The 20,043-nt window shown below is 55.9% G+C and overlaps 1 protein-coding gene across 12 annotated transcripts in view; it reads right to left on the reverse strand.

Moving 5' to 3' along the window:
* Positions 1-1,065: 1,065 nt before the first annotated feature.
* LOC129066597 (protocadherin gamma-C4) overlaps positions 1,066-20,043 on the reverse strand; it is a 144,482-nt gene continuing 125,504 nt past the window's right edge. For 11 of the 12 annotated variants that reach the window (XM_054568289.1, XM_054568292.1, XM_054568282.1 and 8 more), the window contains exons 2-4: positions 14,464-14,522; positions 7,664-7,752; positions 1,066-3,104 (exon numbers count right to left, since the gene is read on the reverse strand). In XM_054568289.1, the coding sequence (XP_054424264.1) occupies positions 2,878-3,104; positions 7,664-7,752; positions 14,464-14,522 (375 nt within the window). In that variant the 3' untranslated portion in view covers positions 1,066-2,877. Of the gene's footprint in view, positions 3,105-7,663; positions 7,753-14,463; positions 14,523-17,415; positions 19,978-20,043 lie in introns of those variants that run through there. The other variant, XM_054568283.1, reaches the window with a different exon arrangement.

Below are 20,043 nucleotides of genomic sequence, written 5' to 3' on the forward strand. Positions count from 1 at the left end.
CTCGGAAGAGGCTCCGCGCGCGGAGCCAGCGCGGAGCCATCGCAGAGCCAGCCCCTCCCTCCCTGTGCACGGGCATACCCTCACTGACCCGCCTGGTCACCCCGGTCGGGCTGCCTCCCTCTCCTTCCGGCCCTCCCTCGGCGTTTCTTGCGGCTTCTCTGGCTGCAGCAACCTCGGAATCCCACTGTGCTTCCAGGAGACAGGCTGAGGGGGCGGGGAGGTGGGCCCGCGGACCAGTGAATGGAAAAGCACCAAGAGAGGGGCAGGCGGGAGGGCGCTCTGAAGGGGGCTATCTGATTTCCTGCCTGCCCTTTCAGTCCCCTTGTCCACCCTCACCCACCCCCGGACAAGAAAGCGACGAGCCCTCCAATCTCCTGGGCTTTGCTGCGGGGAGACGATCGGAAAGGTGAATTCCAAGTGGGGAAACTGAGCCCAAGCTGCAGACCCGGCCTTTGGAGAACCGCCTCCAGCATTCCCTCCTTCGCTCGCGGTGTTCCCCAACCCCCTAGGCAGCGGGAGAAGGAGACAGGCAAAAGAGAGGACCCCCTCCTCCCGCCAAGGCCGCCAATGCGCTCGGAGGTTGTCGGTGCCGCGGAGAAGGGGCTGGCGCTACGGAGACGTTCCCCGCCCCCTCTCCAGCGCAGTTTGCTGGGCGCCAACCCATTTCCGCCCCCGCACTCGGGTCTCCTCTTCTGCCTGGAGACTGGCGCTTAGAACTGTCACGGAGACAGCCGCAGGCATCCCACTGCACACTCAGTTACACACGACAAGCTGCGCTGATAGCCCCTCCCCCACAATAGACCCGCAAGCCGACTGCACACACGGTATACAGATCCACCAGCACACTTAGTCAATCACATACTATTACGTATACACAAGGGTGTTGCGAGCATAAACAGTCACATTTGACACCCATACCCAGATTCGCTGCAACGACACAAGACCAAGATGCAAACACCAAAATCGCCTCCCGGTCCCCCCTCCTTTTCCAGCACGCACCCCTCAGCTCATTACTTCATCCAAATGTGTCAGAAGCCTCCATCTCTTAAACAGAAACGTTCAACCTTTCAGAAGAAACCTTTTTATTATTTTTTTCAAAGAAAAAAGCCATATAAATATTAGAGTATAAAACTTGCGTGAAACACAGGAAAGGGATGAGGGAGCTACGTGACTATGCAAAGAGAAGCGTTTATAGGAGTCAGTATCGGGGAGGGAGTCGCCGCAGCGCGTGGACACAGCACAAAACACAGCACGGGCCACCGCAGGCAGATTCAAGGACAGACGGCTGCGCGGAGCCCGTTGCCCGCTGCCCACTCGCCATCACGGAAAAGCACACCGCACTACACTATTGGCTATTCTACACCAGCCAAAAGAGGGAAGGAGGGAGGGAGGGAGGGAGGGAGGGGGCTCTACGCTACAGTACGGGCTAGGGCGGGGTTCTCGCTCAGCCCCGCTGAATGGACGGGACTGGGGGTAGATAGAGGTGGGTGGGCAGAGGAAGGCTTATGCACAAGGAGGCACTGGGGACTTGAACCAGGCTCTGACCACTAGGGGGCAGACTGGGGGCCTGGGCAGTGGCCTTAACAGAGAAGAAATGGCACCTGGCAAGGTGAAGGACCGAGACTTGGGGAACGCAGGGACCCCGTGGAGAAGCCTGATCCACCGGTTGAGACTATCTGTCCATGTGGTCCCTGCTCTAGCCCCTTGGTCTCCCCAACCCAAGAACCAAGAATGGCCTGGCTGGCCTTCCCTTCCAGGGCCTGGGGCGGGAGGGGGGCATGCTGATCCTTCCACTATTGGCACCTCTGGAGTACCCAGCACCCACAGAGGCCCCTCTGATCTCTCCAGGGGACCTGGTCCCAAACCTGCTCAGACTTTCCTTGGACTGTAATGCCAGTTTAAGTCCCTTGGTGCTTGTAGCTCAGCCCAAAGCCAGCTGCTAGTGGTAGATGAGGGTCCAGCCTGGGGCTTGGTTTATGGCTGGAAAGATCTTGTCAGTATCCTGGGGACATCCAGAGCCTCCTGCTAGACCGTGTTAACTGATGGGTCAAGATTTACCCATCCCCCATCCCCCATCCACATCCACGCTCTCCTTCTTTACCCTGCCACCCCATACTGCCTTGGAACATGCAATGAAGTCTCTTGTTCGGGGAGGGGCAGCCACAGCATGCAGTGGGAACATTAAACAATGAAAAACAAAACAAAACAAAACAAAAGAACTGGTCCCTAGAGCACTGGGAAGAGGCATGGTAGCAAAATGCCCTCCCTAAATCCAGCAAGCATCAGTACCGTGGAACGGTGACCACGTCTCCCAAGACTTGAGCTCGGTCTCAGGCTCGCGAAGGATGTGAAGGGACTGCCACCAAACCATGCTTCGGGGAAGTTTGAGGATTGACGAACAGGCCAAGAGGTCATGATGCCCTTTGAGCTCTTCAGAACTACAAGCCTTTTTAGGTCACCAGGTACCTCGCAGCCCCAACCACCTTACTCAAGAAAGGAGCTGCTGAAGGGGGGCGGGGCAGCCTGGGCAGGAGGGAGGCAGGCAGCTGGGCCTGCTGGAATTTGGAAGGTGGAGGAGTTCGGCTACAACTAAAGCAGGTGAGAGAAATGGTGTCTACACTAACCCCACTACCCCCATGGGCACAGCAACTGATTGGATGGGGGTTCCCAGCAGAACTCCCTTTGCATATTCAATCCCCTGGGGACAGAGAGGGGGGTGTTGACTGGGCACTTGTTTCTGTTTCCCAAGGGGAGCATGGCCTGGGCCCCACCAGGATCCTGGGGGTGAGCCCTGAAAGTCCCAGTCCTGGGTCCAGGTAGGGAGAGGCTGGGCTGGTTGGGGGGAGGTGGCCCTGTGGTTCCGGGCCGGCCTCCGTGTTACTTCTTCTCCTTCTTGCCTGACTTCTTCTTGTTGCCGTTGCCGCCTGCAGGGGCCTTGCCGTCCCGTTTGCCCGCGGCGTTGGTCAGCGTGGCGTTGCTGCCGGGGATGTAGACGTTCTGGCGGTAGTCGGGCACGTGCTGCAGCGTGAACTGCGGCCCGTAGCGGGCGCTCAGGCCCATGGTGCCGGCGCCCCCGCCCAGCGTGGAGCTCCCGTCAGCGGCTTCTGCAGAAACAGAGGAGAGTCAAGGGCTAAGCTCTAAGCTCGGGGTCCCCAACAGTCACTCTCCTGCAGTACAAGCAGTTAATGAATGCCCACAGCGCCCCCAGCCCTGACCACGCTGAGCACCCGGAACACCGGCTCTGTCACAAGGGGTAGAGGTAAGGGGTCCTGGACTAAGGGCCTAGAGTTGATTCCTAGCTCTTTTACCTACTCACATAAGCTAAGGGCCTAAAAGACGCTAGCTGTTCCTTCTCTCAGGGCGGAGACGCTGGCTTTCAAACCCTCTCGAGGGGGTCTCTCTGGTTTCCACACTAGACTGTGGGCTCCTGGGGCCCTTCAGCCATGGCTTGTGCACCCTCTTTTCCTTCTCCAACCAGTGCCTGGCACAGAGTAGGCACCTCAGAGATCTGTCATTGCCGGAAGCGGGGAGCAGGTGCTCTTCCTGGCATTCGTTTCAGAACAGCAACCGCCGCCTGCTCTGCGCCGCCGCCACCGAGCGCTTTGCTAGATGGTGCACCGCACGACGGCTTCTACCCTCAGCACAGCAAGCAGTGAGGTGTGACGCTGCCCCACTTCACGGAGCAGGGACGCCAGGCTCCAAGAAGGTAGAAGACCAGCCCACGGCCAAGCCAGCCAGCACGGGTTGGAGCTGGAGTGAGGCCTAAGCGTGTGTAAGTGTGTGTAGGGTGCACGCCACCACCAGCAGCAGCAGGGACCTCAGAACTCCTCTCTGGATAAAGGAGAGGAGGGAAGACAGGATGAGCCGTCTTCCGCGGGGCTGAGTGGATGATGATCCCGGGACCAGACAGGCTCATAGTGTCGGAGCCAGGTGACATCAAAGACAGTGTCCTGCCCAAGAAGACATAGGGGTCCAGGGAAGTACAAACTCTGGCCCGGGTGCAGCATCACCTGGGAGCGCATTAGGAATGCAGGCTCTCTGAGTGGGCATTTTAACAGGATCTCCAGGCTGTCTGTATGCACGTTAAAGGTTGAGAAGCTCCCAAGTGGGCTTTTGTGAGGCTTAAATGAGACAGTGCTTCGCCCAGTGCCCAGACACTAAGTGTTCGCTGTGGCGACTGTCATCATCGCCATCCAGTGTGTCATCGCTGAGCACGTGTGTGGTAGGGGGAAGGAGCCAGGAATCTGATGGCTTTGGCTGAGCTCGCAGGGTAATGGAGCCTTCCGGAAAGGGGAGGGTTAAAGCCCTGGCTGACAGAGGAGCTCTCCCCTCGCCTCCCTCTGCCCCCACTCCAGACCCTGGGAGAGAGTAGAGAGGGTGACTAAAGTCTGGAGAAGCTGAGTAATCCTGGGACACCGACCAGGGATTGAGAAAGAGAGAGACAGGAAATATTTTCAAAGAATGGCATGCGGGGGGAGGGGCACAAGAGGAGGAAAGGAGGGATGAGCCTGGGTCTTTCCGCCTTCTCACTCCAGCGCTCAGGTTTCTACACGCTCAGTTTCAAACCCCCAATCCCTGGATCAGAGGACCTTTGGGGGGCGGGGGAGAGGGGTGGGAGGGACGGAGCAGCTGCCCACTTCCTTCTCTCCCTTCCTGCCCCCCAGCCCCTTCATTGCTTGGACATTTCTGTTTCCCCTAATTGACTCCAGGAGGGAGCTAGGACCTTGACTGCCGGCCCCCTCCCCTCCCACGATCTTTCTTCTTGCCCGAGGATGGAGGGGCTGGGGGAGGGGGTCGGACCAGCTTCAAGAGCCAGGATTCCAGAGCGATTGAGAGAAGAGCGAGAGCAAGAGAAACAGGGAGAAGGGAGGCAGAAACGGAAAGAAAGGAAGGGCTTGACTGGTAGCTGGAAGCCAGGCCCACCCACAGCCTCCATGCACCCAAGACCTCTGAGGAGCACCCAAGTGGGTGACAATGGCAAAGCCAGCCCCTGCCATGTCTTCCAGGAAGCGCAGGCCTGACCTGACCTTGGCTCAGGCCCTCTGGGGTGCAGCGGAGTCGAGCTGTGTGACTGTGACCCAGGCCTTGCACAACTCAGGCCTCAGTTTCCCCATCCACAAATCTGAGGGGGAGAAGTTGGATTGCAGGCTCTGGCCTTCCCTCGAATCAGTTCCCCAATGGCCCCCTTTCTCCCTGCACTGGGCAGGGACCAGGACCTTCCTTTGGTCCAAGAGCAAAAAGCTTTCTTGGTCAAAAAGCTTTGACAAGCAGCAAGAGTGAGCCTGGGCGCTGTCATCTTCGGAGGAGGTGGGAGCGGTGCCCGCCTCCTCTCCTGTCCGCCTCTCCTGGGGACCCAACCCCAGGCCCTGTAACCTGTAACCTGTAACCTCTAACATCCCCGTCCCGGGGCTAAGGGGCTAAGGGCAGCAACGCCTGAGCAGCCCAGCGAGGTCTGGTCAAGCTAGAGATGAACTGCAAACCGCAGGCTCCTTGAGAGCACACCTCCTCGCTGAAATGTTTATTTAAGAAGCCTCCCAAGCGTCCTGCTCTCTCCCTCTTAACTCACTCCCCTCAGCGGCCCCACAGGCCTGCTGGGCTGCTCTCCAGGAACCTCTCTGGCTCCAGGGCACGTGGGTGTGAAAGTGAAAGCGAGCCAGCGTGGGGCCTGACCCGACACCTCTGTCCTCAGGGTCTGTTCCCCAGGGCCCCGCTCACGCTCAGGTCAGGCCCCGTGTGGGCCCGAGGCGGCGTCCTGAGAGCGGGGGCCAGCCTGCCACCGCCCAGGGGAACTTCGAGGAGGGTTTGGAGCCAGAAATACTCCATTTCTGTTTTTAAAGTCTGGATTTAGGCTAGAAAGCCTGCTTCCTGGCCTTAGGACTCAGCACCACAAGAACTAAATATACCTGACTGTCTGTTTACTTCCCTCAAGAACCGGGCTTGGCGTCTCCCCAGCCGCAGCTGCCCGTCTCTTTCCTGCTCTGCATCTGGCCTCTCTGGGCCACTTCTAGCCCTTCCCAACCACAGCCCTGGCCTCTCAGTCTCACAGGCATCTGGGGGCAGCTGGCCAGATTTAGCAATGAAAACACAGGGCGCCCAGTTAAATATGAATTTCAGGTAAACAAGGAGAATTTTTTAGTGTTGTATGTCCGGATACTAACGTTTGGGGCCTACTTATGCTATATACTATTAATTGTTGTTTATCTGGAGTTAAGATTTAACTGACCATCTTGTGTTTTATCTGGCAACCCTAACCTGGGAGAATAACGCCGGGCAGTGAGAGTTGAGCCTCCTGACCTGTTCAGCTAAAGGGGAAACTGAGGCTGGATCTCAAGGCAGACTTGGTCATCGGAGCAGAAGGGGCATACACGTGGGAGTCGGGCCGGGTTCGAATCGCCAATCTGCGGCCTTGGAGAAGTGACTTCCCGGCTCTCTTGTCTGTCAAATGGAAGTAACTAGACCTGCCTTGCAGAGCTGCTGAGAGGGTGCGTTGCTGTGAGGCCCACAAAGTGTGTCTAACACGCGCCTGGGATGATACCCAGGAGTGCTTACGGCGACTGAGTTCGATTTTACCTGGTTTTCTAACCACCGGCCCCCCACGCACGAGGGTGGGGACTTCATTGCCGTGTAAAGCCAGCGCCCTAATCCCCCATCGGCCTCCGTGTGAGTCCAGGATTTGCTGCTCCAGGAGCTAGTCCTTATTAATAGGCATTATCCTAATTTTGTCTTCCCTCAACTCCTATGGATCAATAAAGATAATAATCGGCTTTGGCCACTACATATTGTACCCTTCGTCTCTGCCAATTCTGTGCCGAGGTCTTATATTGGGCCCTCACAACACCATAGCGAGAGCTGTTATTATTGTGCCCATTTCAGAGTCAGTGAAACCGAGGCCCAGAGGGGCTTCTGCCTGAGGACTCACGGTTAAAACAGGGGTGCCGGAAGTGAAATCCATGGTGACCTGCCGCCAAGCCTGTGCCCTTAAGTACTAATGATGTTATTCTACTTCCCCTGTTCAGGACCCTTGTGACTCTGTAGGGACAATGACCACCATCTGAATCCCTGTTGCATGAGAAGCTCTTTGTCCGCTGCGGGAGAGGAGCAAAGTCCTGCCCTGAAGGTCGGGTTAGCATCCCAGAGATAAGGTCTCACAGCCGGAGCCCGTTCCGCCTGCTGGGAATTCCCCCCCACCCCACGTCCACGGACTGCCTGGGGGCTTGCGCGTGCCAGACCGGTGCCTCCTGCGTTGCGGTATCATCTTTCATCCCCACGACAACCCTTTGAAGGTACTGCCCCCATTTTCTTGGCAGAGGAAACTGAGGTTTAAAGAGATGAAGCAAACTGATCAGTCACCGAAATCCTAAGCAGCTGAGGTGGGACTGCACTGACGCTGTTCCCTTCCAGAGCCAGGCCCTCAAACACTGCTCCCCATGTGTCCTCGAAGGGTCTTCCCTCGTTCACCCCACTCCGGGGAATCCCAGGACCCCCATCCCTCAGCTGTTCCCCAACTTGCCTTTATGTTCTGCAGTTATGAGTCCTCTAAAACCAGCAGAGAGATTCAGAGAAATCAGGCAGCTGGGTGCCAGCCTCAGGGCCTGGTGGTTGCGGGGAGTCCCAGAGCCCCAGGCCTGCCACCCCAGTGACTCGCCCCCCTGGCGCAACTCACCGCTGGCGGAGGCCAAGATCATCGCTTGCAGCATCTCTGTGTCAAACTGGTTGTTGGGCCAGGTGCCGGTTTCATCGCCATTTTGGGAGCTGAAGAGACAGAGAGAGAGACGGTGAGCACAGTGTCCCGGGCCAGCCTAGCTCCTGCTGCTCTTGTCCTCCCCCAGGGCTCCCAGACCGCGCACCCTATCCTCGCCTGACCCCCAAGGCCCGCTCCCCTTCCGCAAGGCAGGGGGTACTTTCTACAATCCTTCAGAAGCCGGACCCCCTTTGTCAGTCCCCCAAACCAGCTCTTCGCTGTCTCAGACATGCCTCAGACTCCTCGGCCCTGAGACAGAGCAAGATAGGCTGCGACTTGTCCATGACAGAGCAGTGCTTGCTGTCACAGCAAGGGGATCGGCCTCTCCCCAGGGCAGTGGAGGCGGGAAAAGGGAGAGAATGTGTCAGAGCTAGAGGGTGTGAGAACCCAGAGGAGAGAGGTAGGGGAGGCCGGAGGCTCCAGGGGACCCTGGAGCCGAGAGGCTTGGGAGCCCTGGGGACAGAATGCAGGGCACACAGGAAGAACCCGCCCCTCCCGTTTCACAAGAACACCTCCAAGTCCCTCCCAAACATCCACCGCCAGACTTTTTCAGATTCGCTTCCCTGACTCCTCAGGCTCTCCCTTACAGCAAAGCCTGGCGAGACACTGCTCTCTGGAACGCCAGCTCCGGCGCTCTGCCTTGGTAAAACCAACACGGTGGTCAGAGGTCGTGTGTGAGACTGCCTGCCTGCTTCCCCCTGCAGCGCCTGATTCGGCCCTTCGGGCTCTAAGTGTTGAGCAAAGCTCGGAGCGATTCATTACTGTGACAAACGCTAACCCGGAAAAGAGCCTGAAAGAATTCCAACCCAGCTTGGGTTTTTCCCAGAGTGATTATTTCCATGCTCTTTCGGAATTGTCAAGGATCAAATCATTTCCGCTTTTGAGGAAAGGGGGAAGTGCCCTGACACACACACAGTCTATTAGGCGCCCTGGAGTTCCCCCATAAATCTGTGTTGCCTGAGCTGAGTGAATGGAGATGGGCCTGTTGAGGGGGTGAGGTCACCGTGAGGGTCTGGCACCAGGGGAGGGCAGACCTTGAAACTAAGCGTGTGTGTGAGTGTGTGTGTGTCGGTATAGAGAGAGAGAAAACAGATGTGCAAAATATTAACAAATGATGTATCAAGGTAAAAAGACTACTCAGATGTTCATCATACTATCGTTTCAACTCTTCAGTAGGTCTGAAACGTCACAGAGTAAGAAACAGAGGGCCATGACTGCGTTATCCAGGAGAAGGTGTAGGCGGTGTGGGGGGAGAGAGCTTTCCTTGTGCAGGAGGTGACCGCCCTGAGGCAGGGACGGGCTGGGCCAGGTCAAAGGACTAAGGGAAAGCCAGTGTGGCCCCCACATGCAGGGAGGTGTCTTCGGGGGCTGTGACTGCAGAGCCACACTAAAGGTTTTGGTCTCTTGCCTAGAGCTCTGGGAAGCCATGAGGTGTTTGAGGGGGGTTGTTGTGACTGGATGGAAGTATCTGAAGACCACTCTTGCTCCTGTGAGAGGACCGAGGGCGGTTACCTCTGGGAGGACAGGGGCTCAGTGACGGGGCCTCAGCCGCCTCTGTCTCCATGAAAATCCCCAAGTCCTGCCTTGCAGCCTGGCTGAGCTCCCGCGCTGTCTGAGGGCTCAGGGTGCCGGTGGGCGGGCTCAGGCCTCGGCGAAGGGCCTCATGGGGACAGACTCGGGGAGCAGATGGTGGGGGGCAGCCCGGAGAAGAGCTCTGGGGCTGTGAGGTAGACAACAGGGTCAGATACCAGTTTAGGAGGACGCCTGGTAGAGGAAGGCAGTGGCGTTGAGGGAATAAAGGTAAGAGGAAGGAAGGGGGAGGGCGGGGCCGTAAGGAGGATTCTAGGGAAACAGTCAAATGTTGGAGGCCAAGCACACGAGCAGGCTGCCAGCTGCTGAACGCCGGGCAGGAAATGAGTGGATGACTGCTATATATATATAGGGTTCAGCCTCAGAACCCTAAGTGTTATGATGATTAGCCCTATTTTCCGGCAGATGTAATCAGGGCTCTGAGAGGTTGAGAACGGTTCCCAAAGTCACACAGCTGGGAACTGTGGAGCTACAACCTGAAATGGGCCTCATGGGACTCCAAAGCCGATGATCTTACACACAACATACTGGGCTTTGCAGGGCGGGCCCGGACCCCCAGCCGTAAGCATAGGGGACTTTCCCAGGATTTGGGGAACAATTAAAACATAAAAGGGAAGGAGAGAGACTACATCTTACTGACCATTTTGCAAGCACCCACCATGTGTCAGTGCCTGTGACAGGCCCTGGGCCTTAAGAGATGACAGATAGAGTCCTTGCCCCAAGGAGCTTGTGTCCTGGGTGCTGGCTGTGTGCTGGGGAGCATTCCAGGGCTGGGCTTTGGAAAAATGCTTCCCGAATCAGGCTCAAAACAAGAAGAAATCTGGGGAAGTCACCCTTTCAACAACCTGGATTTAACTGATAAAATGTAAATGCATGGGTCCACTTTCAATGTAGCGAAAGCCTATCTGCATTTAAACATACACATATACAGAGCTGGACAAAGGTAATTTTACAGTTGCTCACAAACTTATGGAAAGTAATATAACTGATAAATAATCATGAGAGAATAAGCTCTGTTTCATGTAGTCACAACTGTAAGCCTACCGTTGCCCTACCCTATATGTGGGGCAATTATGTAATAATTAAATGACTTCAAGAAATTTTTGTGGACATGTGGGAATTTTTGTTAAATATTGCAAAGACAGAAAAAAGCTACAATACCAATGAAGAGTATGACCTGAGTTACTGCAAAAAAAAAGAAAAGAAAAGAAAACATCCAAACAACAACAACAACAACAACAAAAAACTGGTGAGAAATATACCAGTTTACTGGGAATGAAAGTTCTCAGTATTCTCTGAAGAAATTCATAAACAATTTATATAAGTGAGTCATATTTTTTAAAAAAGAGGACGCCTATTCATGTTGCTTGACCGCACAAAGAAAAAAGGTTTAGAAAGATACATATGAAAGTATTAAAAGAGTTTAAGAGAGTTGAAATACTCAACCAAATACAAATCGGAGACCTTACTTTGGATAAGCATGCAAACAAGTTAATGGAAAAGAGAGATATAATTGGGAAAATGTGATACTAGTTTATTAATATTACTTATTACTAACATATTAATTTCTAGTTTGTTAATGTTTTTAGTGCTTACATGTTTAAAAAACTGTTAAAGATAGTGAAGACCGAGATACAGTTCTGTAATGGCTGTGAATGCTCAAGAGGGGGCGGGTGAAGGTAGAAAGCCAGATAGGGGATTAGTTGGAGCTGAATGATGGGCTCACAGAGATTCATGTTCTAATTCTCTTTACTTTTGTATAGATTTGAAATTTTCCATATTAAAAAAATTGTCAGTGGTGGTTTCCCTGGGTTGTGAAATTATGAGCACTTCAAAAGAGGTCTGCTCTCTCTGTCTCATGTTTCTATAATTAGCATGTATTATTTTAAAAGAAGAAAAAAAGTAAGCTGCTACTTGTTTGTCGATCACCATCCTGCCATCCCGCACTGAGGAGGGCGGGATGGTGTCTCTCAGAGGAGGGCGGGTAGGGGGCAGGGCCCTGTGAAAGCATCGGGGGAGCAAAGTGGGGACCGGGGAGGCTGAGCGGAGGTGCCCCGTCTGCGCGGGGGCTCAAACAGCTGCAGGGCGGGGCCTGAGTCCAGCCTGAGAAGGGAGGCCTGTCTCGTAGGATTCAGGCCCTGAGACTGTTGGGATCAGGAGCCAAAAGGATGACCTGAGGAGCGACAGTGGTGGGGAGGAGGAGCACCTGGCAGGCAAGAACGGCGACACTTGAGCCTTTCCCCTTCTGCCTGGGCAATGCGGCTGAGTGCTGGCTTGAACTTGAACCAGGTTTACCAAAGGACTAGCCCTGCTTTGAACCTGGTGTTCCAGCGGCCAAGATGGTGGGGAGGGAGGGGGCGGAAAAGCAGAGGAGGGCTGGGAGCAGGGGTAGACTCCAATTTACTCATCAGAATGGCAACGCAGAAAAAACTCCCTGTCATTCTGTCTTGAGATGCGCCCCCTGCCCCCGCCCCCGCCCCCCGCCCCACGCCACACACACACTGGGGCCTTTGCGCATGCTCCTCCCTGTACCGGGAAAGCTCCTATTCGCCCTCTGGTCCCAGCACAGCCTCGCTTCCTCCAGGTTGTCGACCTGCCCCCTGGTCAGGTCAAACCCCTGTTCTATGCTCTCGCTACCAGGTACTGCCCTTCATTGCATTTAGGACAGCCGCAATCACACTTCTTTTATTTATTTATTTATTTATTTATTTTTTTGGATTAACTGGTCAATGTTTGTCTCCCTCAACACTGTAAGCTCCTGAGGACAGCGAGCTGGCCTTCTTATATCTATGCCTGGCCTATAGTTGGCCTTACTGTTTATGGAATGAAAAAGGGAAGTTGCAGTTGCTGGACTGGGCCCTTAATGCTTCTTTCATCTGGGCCACTTCGGAGCTGAATCACAAGTGTTTGTCCCATCCCGCTCAAGTGAAGGATGGGCGAGCCTCCTCCCCACCCCCGCCCCCCACCTTCCCCACCTCCCCAAGAGCTCCTGCTTGAGTTCTGGCCACCCAGTCTCTCTTTTGATGGCAAGAAACTTGAGGCAGGGGTAAGGCACTCAACCCTGAGGGCACACACCGGAAGCAACTGGTTCATCAAGGAATCTTGCTTCAGGGGTAGTATATGGCCTGGGGTGGGGGTGGGGACAGGAGACACAAGTTGCCCTGTCCTCCTCATGCCTCAGCTCTCGTGCCACTTCCTCCTGGAGGCCTTCTCTATCCCCTTCTGCCACCACACTCTCATTATCCTCTTCTTCTCCGAACTTGCTGTGATTTTTGTGTGTGATTTGCTGTCAGTTTCCGGCCTCCCTGCTGGCATGAAAGCCTATGAGTTCAAGGATCACATCTGCTTGTTCAGTCTTAGAGGCCACTGTTTTGCACGGAGACTGGCTCATAGTAGATACTCAATAAATATTTTTGACTGAGTATATGAATGAATGCATGAATGATCTAATGCATAACTCATGGGAAGGCCGGCAAGGCCAGTGGGGAGAAGGGAGACAGCTGAGTGCAGAGGGGGGCAAGGGCAGTCCAGCTCCTCTGGTTTGTTGCCTTCTAGGAAGTGCCTTGAGATCCTGATACCAGGGACAGGACTGCACCTGCCCAGGAGCTGGAGTCTGCACCCTACACCAAGGGCTCCTAGGTCCTTGCGGCAGCGAAGGCTCAGCACCTGTAGCATCTGGGGAAATGCCGGCAGCAAGAGTCTGGCCAGCGAGGGGGCAGGGAGGGCAGTCCAACCCTGCCTCCCTCTTTCTCCAGGGATCCCTGGACTCCTCCAGCCTTCTGACTTCTAACGGGGAGGCCTGGCCCCAGGCCCATCCCACTCCCCTCAGACCAACTGAAGGTCTTTCCGCTGAAGTTTCCCTCCTCTTCCACCCACAGGGGGTTCCTGCCTCAGCAGGAATTCATACCAGATTGAAATGAGCAGCTGGGGTAGCCTAGATGAGAGGGCGTGAGTTGGAAAGCGTTGATCAAAGGCTCTGTGTGTGAGGGGCACATGGAGGGAGAGAGGTGGGGACACGTGTGTGTGCTGGCTTGCCCCCAAGTACAAAGAAATGAGAGACAGACAGGGTCGCCAAGTTAAAAACAGGACAAAAGAGAGACAGAGATAAAGAAAGAGAAACAGAGAAAGAGACTCTGAGGCAGAAAGAGACAGACAACAGACTTAGAGAGAGAGAGACTGGGAAACAAAGGCTGGAGACAGAGGAGCATGAGGACACTAGCAAAGGATGAAAGGAGAGACAGAAAAGAGATCAAGGGTGGAGACAGGGAGGTGGAGACAGAGAGGTAGAAACAGAGAGAAAAGAGAAACAGACTGAGACTAGGAAGTCACATTTATTCATTGATTCCACATTTATTGAGCACCTAGCCGTGGTAGGCTCGGTGTGAGGCACAGGTCAACGCAAGTAGACACAAATGGTAGGGACAGAGAGGCAGCAATAAAGAAAGAAACAGATAGAGACCGAGAAAAAGGTCAGAGGATGTAAACTGACATAGAAACTGAGGGAAGGGTGCAGAAATAAGAGAGTGGCAGAGACAAAAGGCCTACAGGCTGAGAGGGCCAGACCCGAGGGGGTCTGAGGGTGGCCTGGAGGAGGGACAGAGCCAGGGAGACCCATGCCAGGCACCCTCTTTCCTCAGCCCCACCTCCAGCCGCGCTGTCCCCACGTCCCCGGGACTGCCCGACCGAGCTCCCCGGCTCTCCTCCGGGCAGGCTCCTCACAGCTCCTCCCCTCCTCCGGCCCCAGGTTTCTCGGCCTGAACCCCAGGTCAGAGGGGAGCCCAGCTCACCCCAGAGTGGAGGCGGTGTAGGCAGTAGATGGGCATAATGAGCTTCCTCTCCACCCAGAGACCACCTTAAAACCATCTCTTGGTCCCACAGAAGCCCCCCGGAGATGGGACAAGGTTCCCGCGGTGGGAGAAGGGAGGGGATGAGTGCGTGAACTGAGTTTCCAAAATAGCCTCTTCCTTCTGGAATCTGCGTGACAACTCCCAATACACCAAAACCTTCCTGAAATCTGGAACTGAGGGAAGAAGCCATTTGTAGCAAATGCTGAGCCCTCCCCTCTCTCCTCCCACGTCATCGCTGAGAAAATGCCGCAGAGAAGAGGGTGGGCTGGAGAGGCAGTCACCTACCCGCTGGTGCCGGGTCTCTGGGCCTGAGAGAAACGCCAGTCCGTGTTGGGCGGGGCTTGCTGTGGAGAAAACAGAGGGAAAGGGGCTGAGTACCCTGGGGAAGTCAGAACGTCACGGCCCCTGGGGAAGGGCCCGGGGGGAAGGAGGGGAGCGCACACAGAGAAGAAACTGGCGTGGGGTGGGGGAGGGGTAGACTCGTCTTCAAAGACAAAATATACCTCAGGTCTCAGAGGTCTGAGATACACACAGGAAACAAAGAGATAAAATGACCTGTATCTGGCCACAATGAGCAAACCCAGATTCTTTTGCTAACGAAACAGCCCCTTCCTCTTGTCCCCGGACTCAGAACTTCTGAGCTGAGATTCAAGGGCTAAAAGTGTCTTCTGCAGAACGGGGCGGGGGGTGTGTGCAGAAAAGGCCCCCCAAATTGGCAGAAGAGGCTTTTAGATGAGAGTTCCACCAGCCCTAGAAAGAATTCATTCAGCTGCTCAGCTGGGAACAAAGCATCCTCTGCAGCAAGATGGCTGCTCCTCCGGGTAACCCTTTTCGTGCCAGGTTGGGCTGTAATACACTCAGAGGGACACCTCCTCCAGGCCCTTGGCAACCAAGGATCCCTTCCCACAGCTAAATACATTATTAATTTAGGAGTCATGCCAGACTGGGCCTTTGCAGGGCATCCAAGCCCCAGGACACTTCTCACCCCAAGAACTCCATGCCAGACAACGACTGTGTCTAAGGAGGAGAGAACAAGGCTGCTCTGTCTGGGACAGAAAACTGCTGGATGAAGCCCAGCAGAGATCAAGCTCCCACAGCCTCCAAGAAGAGCCAACAGAGTCTCTGGGGCTCCCAGGGGGCTGCTCTTAGCCATCCCCCATCTGGATGAAGGTGCGGGACTCTGGCCAGCCTCCTCACTCCCGAGACCTCCTGGCCTTTCCCGGAGGGTGTGCTATCCCGCCGCACACTCTCAGGAGGCACTCCTTGCGCCACTGCCTCACCAGTTCTGGGGTGTGCGAGTAATTAATTCTCACACTCACTCCCAGGAGCAGAGAAGGAGGTGTGAGCATCTCTGATTACACTGGGGAGAAGGAAGACCCACGGCTGCCAAATGACTCGTTCTGAGGCTCACAGGTGGCAGTGATGTGAGCAGAACCGGAAACAAACGTAGCGTCCCAGGTGCAACAGTTGTCAGCGACACCGTTCCAGGGCCGCCGTGGGGGAGCGCACACGGAAGGCCAGCCTTCAGCCGGTGTTTTTGAAGCTGCTGCAGAATCTGCACAGAGAGGCAGGTGCCCCCGGCAGACTGGAGGAGAGGAGCTGGGCAAAATTCAAAACCTGCCAAAGGATTTTGCCGGGGTCAGGTTTACTCAGGGCTGCTCGGGGCGGAGGAGCCCCTGAAGGCTTTTCTCCACTTGTCAGACCCACTTCTGCCCCATCCCAGCAGAGCGAACCGTCCCTACTGTCCTCCAGGTTTCCAGTTTCCTAGTTCTTCTGATGGCAGGCAGACCCGAGTTAGGTCTTTCTCTGTCACTTGCCATGAGAACTTGAGCAAGTCACATGACCTCTGTGAAACTCGGTCACACGCTGGGGATGATAGTGCTGTTCCAACAAAAGTGTTGGGAAGAGCAAATGAGATGTGGTTCTCAGAGGAGGCGTGTAGTAAGACTATCAGCTAACAGAATCACATGGGGCTGTTGTTTCAAAATATAATTGATTCAGTGGGGGCAGGGTGGCGCACAGATCTATTTTGAATAAAAGCTCCTGGGACGGTGGCGACTTGTGCTTTTTACTATTATAGTTTCCCCACTTTTGAGGGCATCCTGGCATCTGGTGGAGGCTGTGGCTTTCCATCAGCCAGAGAAGGAAGGATGTGTCAAAGTCTCAGATACTTTGGTCACCCCCGAAAGCCTAGATCCTAGATTGCTGGACACATTGTGGTCACGACGGAGCCAAAGGCCTCTCTCTGCGGGTTCAGAGACCGGGTGCGGCAGGCTCCCACTTCCCGCGAGAGGACCGGGCTGTGGGTGGCACGGAGGTCCCAGGTTGCTGGTCCTGTAGCGGCCTGCTCACCCGCCCAGGCCGAGCCCTGTCGCCCCTTCAGGGTCCCAGGGCAGCTCGGCCCATTTGTCGGGAGCCTCTGGGCTGGCGGCGCCGCTGTGTTCCCGGCCCAGCCCGACCGGCCGACACGAGGGTCATAGAATCCCGCCAGCCTGCGCCTAGAGCGCCCCCATTCGCTCCCGCGCTCAAGGTGTCTCAGCCGGCCTCAGGTTCACCCCCAGGCGACCCGGTGCGGCGACCTGGGACTGTGGCCAAGGCGCGCAGTCAGCGGTGAGTACCTCTGAGGCTGTGAGGGGGTGCGGGGGCAGAGGGCCTGCAAGCCCGAGAGCGAGGGCGTGTGTACAGGTGAGGCGCGGCGGGCCGCTGAGTGGTGGCTTGTGCCGGGAGGACACGCTGGAGCCCTGTGCGCGCACCTCTGTCCTGTCTACGGATGTTTGTTTGATATGGGAATAATGAGGGCCGAGAATAACAGCGAAGTCCCAGATCCAGCGAGTGGGTAGCAATTTAGGAAATCTAAAGGGCGGCGGAACGTGCGGGCGCCGGAGCTTAGGGGGCTGGGTGTGGGCGTGGATCCGTGCCTCCACCCCGGACCCCCGGCCGCGGCGGAAATCATTGGCAAGATCGCCCAGCCCCAGGCTTTTCTGAGTTTGGGGGGCGGGGTTAGGGGCGGCTCTATTCCCCCCTCGGACACAATCACCACCACCTCCCGGGGCTCAGAGCCCCCTCCCTTGTTCGGCCACACCTCTAGTCCCGCGCAGTCCGTCCAAAAGGTCCCGACAATCGGGTGAAACGCAGCTAGCAGCCGAGCCCGCGCGAGAGGAGTAGGTGGAAGTTCAAAGCCCCTAAGTGGATGGGCGGCTCCACTGCCGCCCCCAGGGGTCGTGCCAAGCCCCTCACCTGGCTTGGCTCCCGCAGCGTGTTAGAGCGGGACCGGAAGGCGTCAGGCTCCAGCGCCAGAGCTGAGGACTGCTGGACGCTGAGGGGCCTTAGAAAAGTGAAGTCACTGCCGTCCGAGGCTGGTGAAAAACACGTCCTGTAGCAATGGCTCTGCGAGTCTGCGGGCCGCAGCGTCACCTCCATGTACTTGAGCGTGCCGTCTGAGCTCACCTGGAGGTTGGGACTGGACTGCTTATAGTAGTCCCGGGAGGGTGACTCCTGGCGCCCGCAACACTGGCCCCCACCCCCATCCCCATCTGCGTGTCCCCGAAGGCACTTAGCTGACAGGAAGGTGAAGGTGACTAAGGATAACAGACTGATGGCTGCAAGGGCCACAATCAGGTAAAGGGTAAGGTCTGACCGCTCAGGAGGGTGTGTGAGGAAGTCGCTGGATTTGGGCATTTCCTCAGGGTCCTCATCCTCCAGAACCAGCAGGACTGTGGCTGTAGAGGAGAGTGAAGGGTCACCATTGTCCCTCACCAGGACCACCACCTGCTGGGTGTCAGAGTCATCCTCCAGCAAGGCCCGGGCTGTGCGCACCTCACCCGTGTGTGCGGAGACCAAGAAGAGTCCTGGGGCTGTGGACTGTGGCAGCAGTGAATAGGAGAGCCACGCATTGTGGCCTGCATCAGCATCCACGGCTGTCACCTTGGTGACCAAGGAGCCAGGAGGCGCAGAGCGAGGAAGACGCTGGGGGACTGAGAGTTCCCAGCCAGGTCTTGGGTGGAGCACAGCTGGGGCATTATCATTCTGGTCCAGGACAAACACATGCAGAGATGTGTTGCCATGCAACGGGGGAGAGCCGGAGTCTCGAACCCCCACCACAATGTGCATCATCTGCAGCAATTCGTAGTCAAAGGTGCGCTGAGCAAAGACCCGTCCGTCTTCAGGATTGACGTACACAAAGGAGGAGGCTGGGGCTCCCTGAATCTGATTCCCTATAATGGAGTAGGTGAGGCGGGCATTATCCCCAGAGTCTGGATCGGAGGCAGCCACAGTGCAGAGAAGGGAGCCGGGAGGCCGATTTTCTGGGATGTAAGCAGTGTAGAGCTGCTGGGTGAAGTAGGGGGCATTGTCGTTAACATCTGAAATGTTGAGCCTGACGGTGAGATGTGCGTGCAGGGGAGGTGAGCCAGCATCACTGGCCAGCAGCTCAATGATATAGTGGGATGTGGCCTCACGGTCCAGGGGCTGGCTGGTTAGCAGTGAGTAGTGGTTCTCAGAGGGCTTAATCTGAAATGGCAGGTCTGGAGAGATGTCAAGGCTCACTTCACCATTTCTCCCCGAGTCTCGGTCCCGCACATTAAACAATCCCACTACTGTGCCCACTGGTGTGCTCTCCAGGACAGGGTTGACCAAAGAGGCCAGTAGTACCTCTGGGGCATTGTCATTGGCATCCCCCACATCCACCTGAATCACACAGTGGCCCTCCATGGCTGGCTGTCCCTGGTCACGGGCTCTGGCATGAATTTCATAGAAACTTGCCTCCTCAAAGTCTATGGGACCCAACACACGGATTGCTCCACTGCTAGGGTCCAGGCCAAAGAGATTCCGCACTGCCTCAGATGTATGGTCTCCAAAAGAATAGTCTAGTTGGCCATTGGTGCCCTCGTCTGGATCAGTGGCATTGAGGCGGAGCAGCAGTGTACCCATGGGGGCATTCTCTGCGAGTCCCACGCGAAGAACTGAGGACTGGAAGGTTGGAGCATTATCATTGATGTCCAGCACAATGACAGAGATAAGGGTGGTCCCTGAGCGGGCTGGGACACCCCCATCCACAGCAGTGAGCACCAACTGATGTTTTGCCTGGGTTTCGCGGTCCAGCTGCTGCTCTAGCACCAGCTCTGGGAATAGCTTCCCATCTTTTAGGGTCTTCACATTCAGTGAGAAGTGGTTGTTGGGGCTCAGAGTGTAGAAGCTCACAGTATTGGTGCCCACATCTGGGTCCTGGGCACTATCCAGAGGGAATCGGGCCCCAAATGCAGCTGATTCTGAGATGCGTATCTCCCGCTCAGGGGTGGCAAAGCTAGGAGAGTTGTCATTGAGATCCAGGATCTCTACCTCTACCCGGATTAGTTCCAGTGGGTGTTCGGTCACCACCTGCACTGGCAACAGGCAGCTGGTGCTGGCTCCACACAGGCTCTCACGGTCAATCTTCTGATTTACTGCCAGAGCACCGGTCATCAAGCTCAGGGAAAAATAGTGCCCATTCTCCTCAGACCCCAACTGAAGTCGGCGGCTCAACAGATCTGTCACCTTTAAGCCTAGGTCCTGAGCAACATTCCCCACCAGCGTCCCCGGCTCAGCCTCCTCCACCACTGAGTAACGAAGCTGCCCAGACACCCGGCCCCAGCAGCACAAGGACAACATGCACAGCACTTGCCATTTCCCAGCGAGCTGTGAGGGTATCTTGGGCCCCATGACCCAGAAGTCCCTTCCTGGACACTGACTGTGTGCTGTCCCGTATCCAAGGTAGACCCAGGGCTTGGAATGTAGCAGATGAAATCTCTTGTGTCTCCTTCCAGCCTCTTAAAACTGCTCCGAGGTTTGTCTGCCTGCAGCAGTTCTTCTTAGTCACCGAATGGCGGG

This window comes from Pteronotus mesoamericanus, unplaced genomic scaffold, assembly GCF_021234165.1.
Source record: "Pteronotus mesoamericanus isolate MK-2021 breed Mesoamerican mustached bat unplaced genomic scaffold, CSHL_Meso_final contig_2, whole genome shotgun sequence".
NCBI classification, from domain to species: Eukaryota; Metazoa; Chordata; class Mammalia; order Chiroptera; family Mormoopidae; genus Pteronotus; species Pteronotus mesoamericanus.